Consider the following 14,054-nt stretch of genomic DNA (forward strand, 5'->3'; position numbering starts at 1 on the left):
TATTAGCAGAACTCTCAGTTTTCTTGCCCCTCCATCTACTGACCCTCGTCTTCCCTCGCTTCACCACCTTTAAAAATATCCCCCTATGCACGAAATATCACCCGTGTTTTTATTTCAGTGCACCTGTCATTGTATCCTAGGCTAAGGAAATGTCAGGAGCATCGATGGTCTCAAAAAATATATAAAGTTCTATAAATACAAACTTAGTAAACTCCGATAGCAGCCAATGATATTTTCGGTAACACTGGCTCGATATGTTTACCCTAGAGGCTTAGTTTGATTCACTCCTCTGAGAAACTTACTATTTTCGTGGATCTGATGGAGGGAGGCGCTGAAGGGTGAAGATATACAAGGGGGGAATGAAGGGTGAGAGAGTGATGGAGAGGCGAATATCAACACAGGGCAGAATATCAAGGTTAAAAATAAAGACTTGGATTCCTTATAAGGACAATCTGGTACCGCTTAGTAATCGGAAACGGACTCAAGAAACGTTTCTCTTTTGTCTAATACGATCTATTTTTATCTGCTTCGAGTCTCATTCTGGATATTCAAGTAGGTATATAAGAATAGGATCCATTAAAGGCAACCTGATCCTGCTTAGTAAAATACACATAGGGGATGAGAACAAAAAAACATCTCTCTTTTATCTATCTGCCTATGTCGTGTCTCGCGCAAGGCTAATTGAGGCGTTGCCGTAATGCATGTGTGTGTACATTAGCCACCGCCTCTTGCCACTGTGTGAGGATAAACAACAATAAAGAATCAAGGGACTTAAAACTAACAGAGACAGTCAAGAGTTAGAAGGCAAGCCAAGGCAAGAACGCTCCCAGCCATTGTTTATCTTTCACAAGCCCCATGTTTGATAAGCGAGACACAAGGACGTTAGATTTTCAAACATTTCCTGCGAACATCAAATAATATTAATGATTTTCTTCCCTTTACTATCACATTCCACACTTGCTTGTACGTAAGTTGAATAACACAAAGGAGATGCAACACTGAAGACACTCCTTTATCTGCAGCGACGATAGATTTAGAACACTTTCCTCTAGTACTGAATAACATTAATGAAACTTTCTCATTCGCCATCGAATATTTGACACACCGCTAAGCAAGACGCCGGAGACGCAACAGGACATTCTTCTACCTGTAGCCACGTGACTCAGTGTTTACCTCTCTCTCTCTCTCTCTCTCTCTCTCTCTCTCTCTCTCTCCCTCTCTCTCTACGTCAGCCTACAGACCTACATACCTACATCCTCCCTACCACCACCCTGTTATAATGAATCCCTCCCTCCTGTTTTGAATCCAGCGCTCGAATCTTGGCGCGGTTCAGATCACGGAAAGCGAATCACTCGTCAAGGTGGGAACAGAAGCAGAACACACCTTTGAGCTCAGTCAACATCAGGTGGTAGCTGCATATTCTCGACCAGGGAGCGTAGTATCCGGGAGACAACCGGGAACTGGCCAGCGTAGCAAAATGAGTCGACCAAACGACCGAAGTAAGTAAGGTTAGGTTGGAAATCCCGCTGTTTGTCTTTGCCGCTCGAGTGGATGGTTGTGAAGGGGAAAGGCATCGTGTTTCTCCTTCCTCCGTATACAGCAATCAACTTCGGGTTCTTTTATTGGGGTTCTTTTTCATCCATCCCCTGATTTGCGTTCATAATTAGTTGTCTGCACCGTGCAATAGAGAACGTATCGCTGGTTGTCCGGTGCGTGAGCGTGACCGAGGAAGGTTATGGGGCGGTCGTGAGTCAGGTGTCGGGGAGTGTCCCTGCGGGTGAGGGTAACAGGCCAACACCCAGGATTCTCGACCATGGGCGTGGCGGGATCGATGGGCGACGGCGGGGTAAGCCTGAGCGGTGGGTGGGTGGCCGACCACAGGCGGGAGGGGCTCGGGTCCTGCCACCGCCAGTCTCCCGGCTCCTGCCTCCGCGCCACCAACACCACCACTCTCCACCCGGCCGTCAGCTGTTCTCTGCCTTCCCTAGCCGTGGTGATTGCGTACGTGTTGGTGCCATAGACTCCTGGACCTGCGACGAGAAAGTGTACTGTTTGAAAATACGTGAAAAAAAAACTAACACGACAAAATGAGTTTCTTCATCAATTTGACGAACGTGGAGGCAGCTGCCGGCCGGTCCTTATACAACATGTCCTATAACCTGGTGATGCCCTTCGAGGGGAACTTCTACGGCGGAAACTGGGTGCAATGGTTCGACAAGAATTGGGGCATCGTATTCTACATGGTGGGCGCCTACATGGCCGTGGTGTTCGGCCTACAGGCATGGATGGAGACCCGACCTGCTTTTGACCTCCGCAAGCAGCTATTTGTGTGGAACGTTATCCTGGCAGTGTTCAGCCTGTACGGGGGCATCAGGTCCCTGCAGGAACTAATCTACGTGTACACCAACTTCGGCCTGTACTCCACCTACTGCCTCTGCGGCCTTCGGTGAGTAGCACATCCACTATAATCTTACGTTTCCGGTATGTTTGGTAACCCACGCTTGTCTTGTCGACACAGCGATAACACTCATTTCTCCGCCATGTAACACCCAAAGAAACCCAGTGCTGAGTGGGTGAGATACAATAGTGAGGGAAAAAAACCGAGGGGAGAAAAAACTTACATTTACTATAGTATCATCTCGTGTCAGTGTCAGATTCCATCACTAACAGCACCACAAGGCCACATAACATAGCGTCACACTAGGCTGACTCCCGCCTCTCTGTCTTGCCTACAGACACGCTGACGTCAGGACACTCATTTTCTAGAAAGGGAAGCGCGTGTAGCTCGGCTGGGGGGGGCGGGAACGGAGCGCGGGGTGGATAAGAGGGGGCGGGACTGATACGAGAGGGGGGCGACGCGGTGAGGGGAAGCGAGGGAAAGGAAGAAAGGTGGAGAGAGGGGAGGGATGGAAGAAACTCGCTGGCATTACTACATTTTAATTTTTTTTTGCTGTCTTTTCCTCCTTTTGCTTCATGTGGCGTGTTTTCCTCACCTGTTCTCGCCGCCAGGTAAAAATTCTGCAACAGTTTTTTGTGCAGTGTTGCTTTCATTGTGCCACGTGGGGAGCCGCATGACTTTGTTTTTATCTTATGCTCTGCTGCGGAAATGAACGAATAAGTGAAAAATGTATGCCGAGGAAAGTAGAAGTGGTAGAAATGGTGCCGTCGTAAATGAATGACTGGTGAGTGAGTAAGAGTAGAGAATATATAAAGGCGTAGGTAGAGAGTATGCCAGTGGAAATGAATGAGCGAGAAGGAAATGAATGAAGAAAGGAAAAATATTAGATGAGGGGAAGATGTAGCCGAGTATCCGTGTGGGAGAATGTTCCTCTTCTCCCCGCCTTGCTGTGATTACCTGACTTCTTTGTTTGTTCCTTTGCTGGCTTTTGTTCTTTCTTTCTTTCTTTCTTCTTTTTTTATACGATCATACTTCTTGCATGTTTTTTCTTCTATGTTTATGAATCATCAGCGTTCTTGGAAAGGTGCGAAGATTTATGAAAGATTAATGTGTATAGATGTGTATTAATTATCAACTTTTTCATTATCACCATCATCATCATCATTATTATCCTCTGATTCACAGCAGGACAAAGGCTTTCCGTAACCTTCCCATTCATCAAACCATACACAAGCTGCACTATAGGGGAAAAAAAAAAGAAAAGAAAAATGACAGCAGGTAAACCCTTGTATTGTATTTCAGGTAATTATTCATAGGTAACAGGCCCCCATCCCTTCCTCCCTTACTCTCCCTCCCTCTCCTCTGCGTCTTCCATCTCCTCCATTACCCCCCATGCCTTCCTCTCCCTTATTCTCTCCCTCTCCTTGTGCACCCTCCTACGTTCCTACCCTCCCACTGCACCCTCCTGCCACCCTGCCATCATGCTACACACCCGCAGTCCGTCGTTGTCTTGGTTCATCGCTGCACTTGGTTCTGTTCTTCCCTCCATGGACATATTACATCACCCTCCAGAAGCCGAGACTTAAGGACGGATCGTGTTTCGCCCAAGTTGCTGAGCGTCAGTCATAGATCGTTAACGTTTTATGAGTTATCGTGATTTGTTATCTGGGTTATAGGCTCAGTGAGGTTCCATTTACTATATACGAGTTTACGCCCTCCGCTTATCGCCGTTTGTGTTACGTAATGCATCGCTCTGCTTATAGTGTGTCAGGTGGAGTTTGTTAGGTGTTGGCTTGTGGATGTCCCTTTTTTTTTCTATCTTTGTTGTTGATGTCTTCGTTCAGCGTTTACTACGTGACTTGTGTTCAATGAATGCTCGTGAAAACAACTGAGAAGAATGTTAGAAAAAAAAAAAATAGATTGAGATAAAAAAAAAAGCCCGAACGGTTTTAGAAGTTGTAGATGCGGACAGACAAGTGATGTGTTGCATGAATAAAGCAGCGTACCTGTCAATTACAACAGCATTAGTGTCCGGTGCTAGGAAATGTAGTTCAAGGACTGGCTGCTGAAACACGAGAACGCATGCACGAAACGCACCATGACTCCGCCGCTGAGTTGTTATCGCGGGGCGGGTCAGGGCGCCGAGACCCGCACCGCCTTAGGGGTAGACCTTTGCCACTGCCTTTCCTCTTGACCTCCCTCAAACAGCATCGGTGAGTGTGTTCCTGGCTGGGCACCCCCCCATTCAAGTATACGTGGCCACAAAAAAGTGATCAATACGGTGTGTGGTGGACTGGTGGCGCAGAGGGGTTGTCCTGCAGTCGAGGCCAGCCTGCCGGCCCGCTGCTGGCCTGCTATCACCCTGCTTGTCAGTCCTGCGAGGCCATGCGTGCGTCAAATCCACGTCCTCGTTGTTTACTCACGGTTGTAATTAACCTGCTTTTCTCATGTCACGGCGAGCTAAGCCTAAATAACCGTGGGGGGATTTTGTTTGTGCTTTCATTAACCTGAATTATTTTACATTAATTTTTGTTGCCAGGGACCAGTTAGTCCAGCATTCGCAACTTTCACTGGATTCCGTAATTTCTAATGGCCTACTGTTCACTCAGACTCGGATAGCGAGCTGAAGTTCCTCCCAAACTGGCATATCGCGTGGTTTTCAGTGCACGAAAAAAAAATAATAATAATTCGAGAGTAGGTGGTGAAAGGCACGCACGGTGAGAACGAAGTAGTTGAATTACATTTTTTCTTTTTTTTTTTTTTGTCTTTTCTTCTTTTACATATCGTGTTTCGTTCACCACCTACTTAGACGTGTCACAATGTCCTTATGTAACAAAAGAAAATGGCTTGAAAAAGTATCCCTTACTTTAAGAACATCAATTTCTCATCACCTTTTCTTCACCTGGTTAACTTATATCGGAACACTTCTAAAGCATACGCGTACATCGATTAGAACTTTAAACGATCACAACGGATAGAAAGCAGAAATCTTTGTCCTCTATCTAGACTGACTGAGTATACCTGACCATAATACACTAACACTCAGTAAAAGAAATAGCTCAGTGGAATGTGGTATCTAATCTATCACCGGCTAGTATTGCAATTAAAGAGGCTACTAGGAATGTCTTGTCAATCATAACTGTTACAACGGCTGTCTGATTACGCTACTCTGCAATAACGTGAGATTATACATGACAGCTCAGTGAAAGGTCCCATCTCTTCTGTCATGTACAAGTTAATGTAAAATAATGCAATGAGACGGTTTAGAGAGAGAGAGAGAGAGAGAGAGAGAGAGAGAGATGGCAGCTTAGTGAAAGGTCCTGTCTCTTCAACGAGTACCACGAGTTAGTGTAGTGTAATGAGACGGTTTAGGAGGAGAGAGATGACAGCTTGGTGAAAGGCCGTGTCTTCTACTATAAAAAATATGAGAAAATAAGAGAAGCTGCAAGAAGACAGGAGACTTTGTTTGTAGGAGGCTCTGCTTGTGGCACTGTATGAAACTTGGATACCTACAGATACTTTGTTTTTATTCATTAATTTACCTCATATTTATACTAGTTACTATAGAAAAGCGCAATAAAACAATTTTAAAAACATCTCACAACATCAGATGGTCAATAATAACAGACATTCTTGGAAGCACAACCGCAAGAAGTGTGAAAGTCGCTCCTTACTATTAACACAAATCGTATCCTGGCGAGCCGCAAGTCCGTAATACTCCGTTTCCAAAACAGGTTGTGGGTTGCAATATTGACGTCTGCTAGCTTCGTGCGCCACGTGTGTGTGTGTGTGTGTGTGTGTGTGTGTGTGTGTGTGTGTGTGTGTGTGCGTGCGTGCGGTACTCATGCTCATCTTCCTGACGCTACAAGAGAAAGCTGTTGGCCACTAAGGATTCACGGATTACAGCTCCGGGAAATTAGCCTTACCGTTTTGGGGTTGCGCGAGTTGTAATACAGACGGATCTTCATTTGAATGTATTATGTGCATGACTCAGTGGCGGTGTTTTCCTGGTGGTGTCCCTAGAGAGCTGGAGACCCACGAAGGAGGCCGCCCAGGTAGGGAACAGTGGAGTTGTTTACCTGTATAAGCATGTCACCTTAATGATATGATGATGGTAATGATAAAGGGACTACATTTTAAAGCCTCATGGAGTTCTAACGTTCTTAGATGCGAAAAATCTCTTAAAAATAAGCTATGAAAATTTAGACGTGAAAGGCCAGTGAAAATTAAGAAAACTCAAGAGAAAACCATGAAAGTTAGGAAAAATTTATCAAAATGTCCCTGAGAATGAAGAAACCTTAAAAAGATAAATAAATAAAAACAGGAAACAGAAAACATACAAATTGCGGGAAGGCGTATCCCTGATTCCTGGTGGGTCCGTTACTGACAGACAGAAGGTGAAAGCGGGGTACGGCTGGCTGACGTTACGCTGCCTGGTACCTTGCGATAATGCCGCTAATGTGGTCCTGGAGTGACGTGACGGTCAGTGAGCGTCCCCTGCTGTCATTGTGAAAGATCCTGTCTGCCATTTTTCATTCTCTAAAGACTCTAAAGACACGGTGCTGGGTGAGGATAGAAATCTGCCTCACTCATTTGCCTCTTATTTAACAATGGTAATAAAGAAAATAAAGAAACATTGTACCTTCTATTGTCATTCTCTACCTAAGGACACGGTGCTGGGTGAGGATAGAAATATACCTCATCCAGCGTCCCTTCAATTCTTTCTTCTACACAAGACTGTACTGTGTGGAAATGTTCAGCATCGATCTAACAGTGATAAAGAAAATCAATCTGTCAATCACGTTGGTTGTAACTGAAGACTAGATGTTGCCAGGGCTTGTCTAAGAATACGTTTATTTGTGTATGACTGATTTGTTGTCCATATAACCAAGTGAAATCGTGATCTAAGAATGGCAATAAAGAAAATCAATCTCCCATTCATGTTGCGTGTGACAAAAAGACAGATTTTGTCATGACTTTCCTATGACATTAATTTGTGTGTGAGTGATGTGCTATCCATATCTCCAAGTGAAATCAATATCTTATACACGCGATGAACTCTTTCGTTTCTCCGATCCGACGACAAGAGAAAAAATCGGTACACCTACTGGTATCCGATACTCTTTTAACGAATTTTAGCGTTAACGGACTTGCTTGTTATGAGTTAGGTTAAGTTAGAATAAATTAGGTTACGTTAAGTTAACCAGATTAAGTTGGGGTGAGTTAAATTAAGTTAGGATAAGTTAGATTAGGTTAGCAATAGTCAGCTCATCTCGTATAGTATGATAGCCAAGCAAAGAAAGAAACAATAGAAGGAAGAGGAGATTCAAAAAACTAATTGAATTGTGAAGTGGAACAGGATCAAGTGAAGACACTAGTTTTGCTTCCCTTCCCTGACTGAGAGAAGCTGACGGAGGGTGAGGAGGAGCTGGTGGGGGAGGAGTTGAGGGAGGAAGAATGTGTGATGACGGACAGATAGAACCAGCCTTACCTTTTATCTTCCTCCTCCTCCTCCTCCTCCTCCTCCTCCTCCTCCTCCACCTCCTTATCCTGGAACTACTTCATTAATTCTTCCTCTCCCTTTCTTCTCGTTCGTGTTCTCTTCCGCGTTGATCTCCATAGTTTTATTGCTACCATTTCATCTACCTTCCTTCCCTCGCCCCTCCCACTTCTCCCTTTTCTGTCGTCCTCGCCCTAGTCCTCGTAATCTTAGTTCTTTTTATCTTCAGCTTATCAATGTGGTTATTTTCTCTGTTTCTTCTTTCTCGCCCTTTTCTTTGTTGATTTCCACCATCTACCTCTTCCTTCTTTTTCTTCTTTTCTCTTCATTCTTCTCATCCTTATGTTTTCAGTACTATTCTATTTTCTAGCTTTATTTTTTTATTTTTATTTTTCCATTTACTACCTACTTATCATCCTATCAACCCCTTCTTTCTCCTTCTCCTCCTAATTTTCATTCTCCTACTTCCTTTCTTCCTCATGTTATCAGTGCCATTACTCTATTCTATCTTCTTTCCTCATGCTACTCATATTCCTTCTCTTCCTCCTCCTAGTTCTACGAGCTCTGTTTTCTCCTAGTACTCTCGTTTTCGTCCTCAACCTTATTTTTTCTGCTTCTACTCATCTTCATTCCCCCCCCTCCTCCTCCTCCTCCTCTTCCTCCTCCTCCTCCTCCCTCTGGTCCTTCTCTCTTTCACATTCCTCATTCTACTAACTCTACTTTCTCGTACTCTCGTTTTCATCCCCAACCCTGTTTTTTTTTTTTTTTTTTCGCTACTTATTCTCGTCTTCTCCTTATTCCTCCTCCTTCCTCCTCCTCCTCCTCCTCCTCCTCCTCCTCCCTCTGGTACCTTTCCTCTCTTACTATACCTTTCTTGTTCTACCAACTCTACTTTCTCATACTCTCGTTTTCGTTCTTTACCTTATTTGTTTTTCCTTGCTTTACTTTTCTTCATTCATCTCTTCCTTCTGTTCGTCTCCTCTACTAACATTGCTTTCACTTACTCTCGCTTTCATTCTCAATCTTATGTATGTATTTATTTTCCTACTTCTACTCATCTTCGTCCCTTTCCTCCACCTGTTTCTCCTCCCTCCGGTCCTTCCCCCTCCACCCTTTCCTTTGTTCAAGCTTTTCTATAGGTTTCTCACGAGGGTTGGAGGGAATGGGGGCTGATGGGAGGCTGATAGGACTTTTACTGCTTCTAATTATCGACATTCCAAGGCTGAGGCCAGGATTCAGATTCAGAATTCGTCGACAGCAGAGATTAGAATCGAGTTAAGTGGAAATATGTAAAGAAACTAATGAGCAAATGAACCCCAGGGAAAGACGTTGACATACATACATACATACATACATGCATACATCCGTACATACATACATACATCGAGCGCATACTTGCCTGCACGAAGACATGCATACATGCATACACCTAGTTCCATTATCGAACGCACACATACATACATACTAAACTACCTATACACACACACACACACACACACACATACATACACACACGTCATGCAAGCTCAATACAATTATCCTACGTTCCTTCCTCTTTTTTTTTTTCTTCTTTTTTTAGCTCTCTCCTCTCCCTTCCTCCTTGCCTTTGTCTCCCTCTCCCTCTTTTCTCGCCCTCATCTCTCTCCCTAGGGTTTAATTATTCCAAGAAGAAGTAGACCATCTAGGACTATCACCGTCACTCTCCCTCCTCTCCCTCTCCCTCATCTCTCCTTTCTTTCCGCCCCGCCCTTCTCTCCTTCCCTCACACCTGGCTGGGGAGGCAGGAGGAGAGGTGGCAGGAACGCAACGGAATCTCATTAACCTGGCCATATTTCTAGTGATACCCGGAAGAAATTTTAAAGCAGGCTCTATGGAATTCCTACGAGAAGGTTATTATTTTATTTTTTTTCGTAGGTTATTATTTTTTTTTTTTCAAGTCGTTTGTGTTCACTTATTTACGTACTTTTTTTATTTGTTTCCTTTTTTTTAGTCTAGTGTTGGTTTGAGTTTTATTTATTTATTTATTTTTTTAGTTCTAAGTTGGAATGGTTCGTTTTGTTTATTTTAAGTAGTAGGTAATTAATTTTTGAGTCGTATAATGTTAACAGAATCTTTATTTTTTTTTTATTTTTAACTTTTTTCTTTCAGTCTAGCGTTGGTTTGATATTTATTTATTTATTAGTTATTTACAGGTTTTTTTAGTTTTAGGTTCAGATTGTTAGTTTTCTTTTCTTTATTTCTTTTTTTAGGTAATAGTTACGATAATTTTACGTGTGGTGGAATGCTAAGTAGAAAGTGTTATGCTTCAGAACTCCTCTTCTCTTCTTACGTCATTTCCGTGTAAACTTCTCCCCACTTCGTTTGCGTAAAAGCTTCTGTTAATCAGTGTGACGCACATACATGCATTCTCTCTCTCTCTCTCTCTCTCTCTCTCTCTCTCTCTCTCTCTCTCTCTCTCTCTCTCTCTCTTAATATCGATATACAATTTTTTGCCAAATATCATTTATATCAATATCAGTCAAGGTAAAAAAAAAAAAAAGGAAAATGGAAAAAAAATCCTGCCCAACATGATTATTTCTTTACACCACGCAGAGAGAGAGAGAAAAAAAAAAAGAAAATGAAAACACTGAGGCAATCACTTTTTTTCTTCATCTTGACCGAGAAAGAAGTGAGGAAAAAAATTTAAGTATAAAAAAAATGAAGTTAAAAAGATACCCACGGAGAAATGAAGTGCAGGCGGCCGAGGCATGAAAAAAAATAACAATGAAGTCAAGAATAATAATAGAAAAAAACATAGGTCTATTAAGAAATATAACCAGGTGACTCAAGGTTGGGTTGCAAAAAACCTGATAACGTGGCGACAAAAAAAATAAATAAATAAATAAAAAAATAAACAAAAATAAACAAAAGCAAAAGAAAAAACTCAACTTTACAGGAGAAACACTTTCCCGCGACAGACGAGCTGCTGCATTTTTTTTTTTTTTTCTTTCTCAGTTCTGTATTTAATGATACGACTGGCAGTTGCGGCGCCCATGGAGGAGGGGAAAGGCAAGGAAGAACAGGAAAAGCAGGGCAAGGGGAAAGAAGAGATGAAACAGAGAAAGGAATGATAGCAAGTTACGTGTGAATTTCTCTTCATTTTCTTAAGGGTTGGGTTTCTAAGATTACTCCATCATTGGCTTAAAAAAAAAGTTAAAATCAATACCACCAGAGAGAGAGAGAGAGAGAGAGAGAGAGAGAGAGAGAGAGAGAGAGAGAGAGAGAGTGGGTGGGTTTGAGATAACCAGATACATAAAAGATAAAGACAGACAGACAGACAGACAGACAGACGAACGGACGAACAAGCACAGACACAAAGACAAAGAATCAAGAACAAGACGATGAAAGGGAACTGAAATATTAATTAAAGACAAACAAGAATTTAATGGATGAAGGAATTCACCTTAATAACTCTCATCATTAATCAGCATATGTTGAACGGAGCGAACACCGAGGCAGAGAAAAACTGTATATGAATCATCCTTATTGATAACATTGTGCATTATGGTTCGAGTATATTCAGTATGACAGTGTTAGTGTTGTTCGTAGTAGTAGCAGTAGTAGTACTTGTTGTTGTTGCAGTTGTAGTAGTAGTAGTAATAGTAGTAGTAGTAGTAGCGTTGATGATAATGTTAAAAATACGACTTTCTAGAACCAACGATAATTCACATCCTGAGGTTACAATATCAAATGGAAAGTTATCAAAATTTTGTCCGTTTCCTTTCCAAAGCATCCAGCTTGATATAAGCAAGCAAAACAGAACGAAGAGGACAAAGTTTGCAGAAGAGAAGAACAAGACAGCGACAAACAAATAGAAATCCAGACAGATATTACATGTACTACTACTATTACTACTCTACTACTACTACTACTCTACGTAGAGGAAAGGTGAAGGGGACAGGATACTAACAGTGGCCCAGAGGTGGAAATCAACAGATATATACGGCTAGCCAGGAGAAGAGAATTGGTGGTACTCGTATGTTAAGTTACGTACTGATAAGGATTCGAATAGGCGCCAGTATATCTGATATCATGAAGTTTACCAATTAGCCACCTTCTAGACTGACGAGCACTGACGCAGACATGCAGACAGACAGACAGACATACAAACAAAACATACATGAAGTGTGTGCGTACAAACATTTCATCGTAGCCCAAGTTGCTGGTGCAATGTTAAACCTGTAATCGTGATCTGAAAGCATGTCAATCACTACGCAACATTTGTCTTCTAAAAACATTACTCAATGGTCGACTTATCCAAGCGAGACGGGATGAGAAATTTCGCGCCAAAAAAGAGAAATCGAAGTAAACAAACCGCGTGTTGGCAGACTGCAGGAAATACTTCAGTAATCTTGTATTTTCTTGATATTAACTTGTATTAATGTCTAACTAACATTCTTTAGTTTCATACCTTCTCTTCCTCCTTGTTTTTTGGCAGCGTCTGTGTGAAGGAAAGAAGAAAATGTGACGTTGTGATAATATGTGCTGTGGTGACTTTCTCCGCGCGCTAAACGGCTCAGTAATGTTTACCCTCGCGCCATTCTCTCTCTCTCTCTCTCTCTCTCTCTCTCTCTCTCTCTCTCTCTCTCTCTCTCTCTCTGAGCATACAAGCACCTAACGTCTTCTGAATTTCAGATTATGGTTGAAATTATATATCAAAAAGACATTATTTCTTTAAGTTTTGGGGATAGAAATGCAATATGTACTTTTTTCATCGAAGAGAAACATACAAGAAAAAATAAATAAAAAATAAAAACAAAAATGAATACAGAAAATCATAGCATTCCTTCTTTTCTTTCGCCTTTTTGTTACAGCTTATTACTCGCGCAGGTGTGAAAAGTAAGAACCTCCAGACGCGTTTTCCTTTTCTTTTGGTTCACGGGAAGTGGTGCAGCGCTATGATCCCATTTTCTTTCATTCTGTTCCTTTCCCCGTAATCCTTTCTTAGTCGGGTATTGTTTTTTTTTTTTTTTTCTTCTTTCCTCTTCTCATTCTCTCCCTCTCTCCCATCCCGCCGTCACTTCAGTTTCTTCCTTTCTCCTTCTTCCATCTCTCAATCGTTTTCCCTTCTCCCTTATTCCATCCCTATCTTCATGTTTACTTTCAATAGGCTAATTTTCTTTAATTCTGTTCCTTTCCCCGTAATACTTTCTTAGTCGGGTTTTGTACTTTTTTTTTCTCTCATTCTCTCCCTCTTTCCATCCCACCGTCCTTCAGTTTCTTCTTTTTCTCCCTCTTCCATCTCGCAATCGTTTTCCCTTCTCCCTCATTCCTCCCCTCTCTTCAACATGTTTACCTTCAATACGCTAATTTATCTCTCATTTTTTTTCCCTTTTTTTCATCCTGGCCTCCTTCAGTATGTTCCTTTTATCCTCTAGTTCTCATTGTTTCCTTTCTCTGTCCTCTCCTCCCCACTCGTCTCACTATGTTCCTTCACTCTTTTCCCTTTTTCTTCGCTCCATCTCCCTGCGCTGATCCAGGACCATAAAGGGCTTGCCTGCGGGTGTAATAGCACTTGATAAGCGAGGAGCGGGAAGTGTGGCAGATGTGTGACCGCTCTAATATACTAACCTGAAATTTGTCACGTTTTGTTAAAGTTTTCACAGTTCTCTCCGAGTTAAATTGGTAGCTGTTGTGCTTTAGTGTGTGGTGCATACTGGAATATGTTAGATCAGAGTTTATGCGTATTCAAATCAATATATTTTTTGTTATATCGGGAAATGAGAGTAAAAATAAGGAAATTCGTACTTAAATGTTTTCGTGTCTTAGGTCATTAATATAGGCTGAGAATAGGTTCGGGGAATTTTGTAGAGGATAATAACATCGTCTGGCCTACTTTTTTTTTTTTTTCTTTTCTTTTTTTAAGTCTGAAGTATTCAACCACGGAGAACGATCCTGCTGGGCCCGTGATGCTTGGAAGAATACATTATGCACTCTTGCCTCCGTCCTTTGCACAGTTTTCGTTCCTTGTAAAAACATGAGCAGCTGAGCATGCGTAAACACTGGAGCTTTCAAATATCAACATCAAGAACTGAGTTACAGGTTCGTTTTCTCCGAATGGATAACACAGACTTAAACAAAATTGTATTAAGCAATATTAACATTCTTCTGAAGCAA

General features: G+C 42.1%; 1 protein-coding gene across 1 annotated transcript in view; it reads left to right on the forward strand.

Annotated features, from left to right (window-relative positions):
* The first annotated feature begins 1,600 nt into the window (after nucleotides 1–1,600).
* LOC135089711 (very long chain fatty acid elongase 6-like) overlaps nucleotides 1,601–14,054 on the forward strand; it is a 46,291-nt gene continuing 33,837 nt past the window's right edge. Inside the window, exon 1 of the mRNA XM_063985665.1 lies at nucleotides 1,601–2,446. Coding sequence (XP_063841735.1) covers nucleotides 2,088–2,446 — 359 coding nt within the window. The 5' untranslated portion in view covers nucleotides 1,601–2,087. The remainder of the gene's footprint in view (nucleotides 2,447–14,054) is intronic.

This window comes from Scylla paramamosain, chromosome 33 (assembly GCF_035594125.1).
Source record: "Scylla paramamosain isolate STU-SP2022 chromosome 33, ASM3559412v1, whole genome shotgun sequence".
Classification (NCBI taxonomy): Eukaryota; Metazoa; Arthropoda; class Malacostraca; order Decapoda; family Portunidae; genus Scylla; species Scylla paramamosain.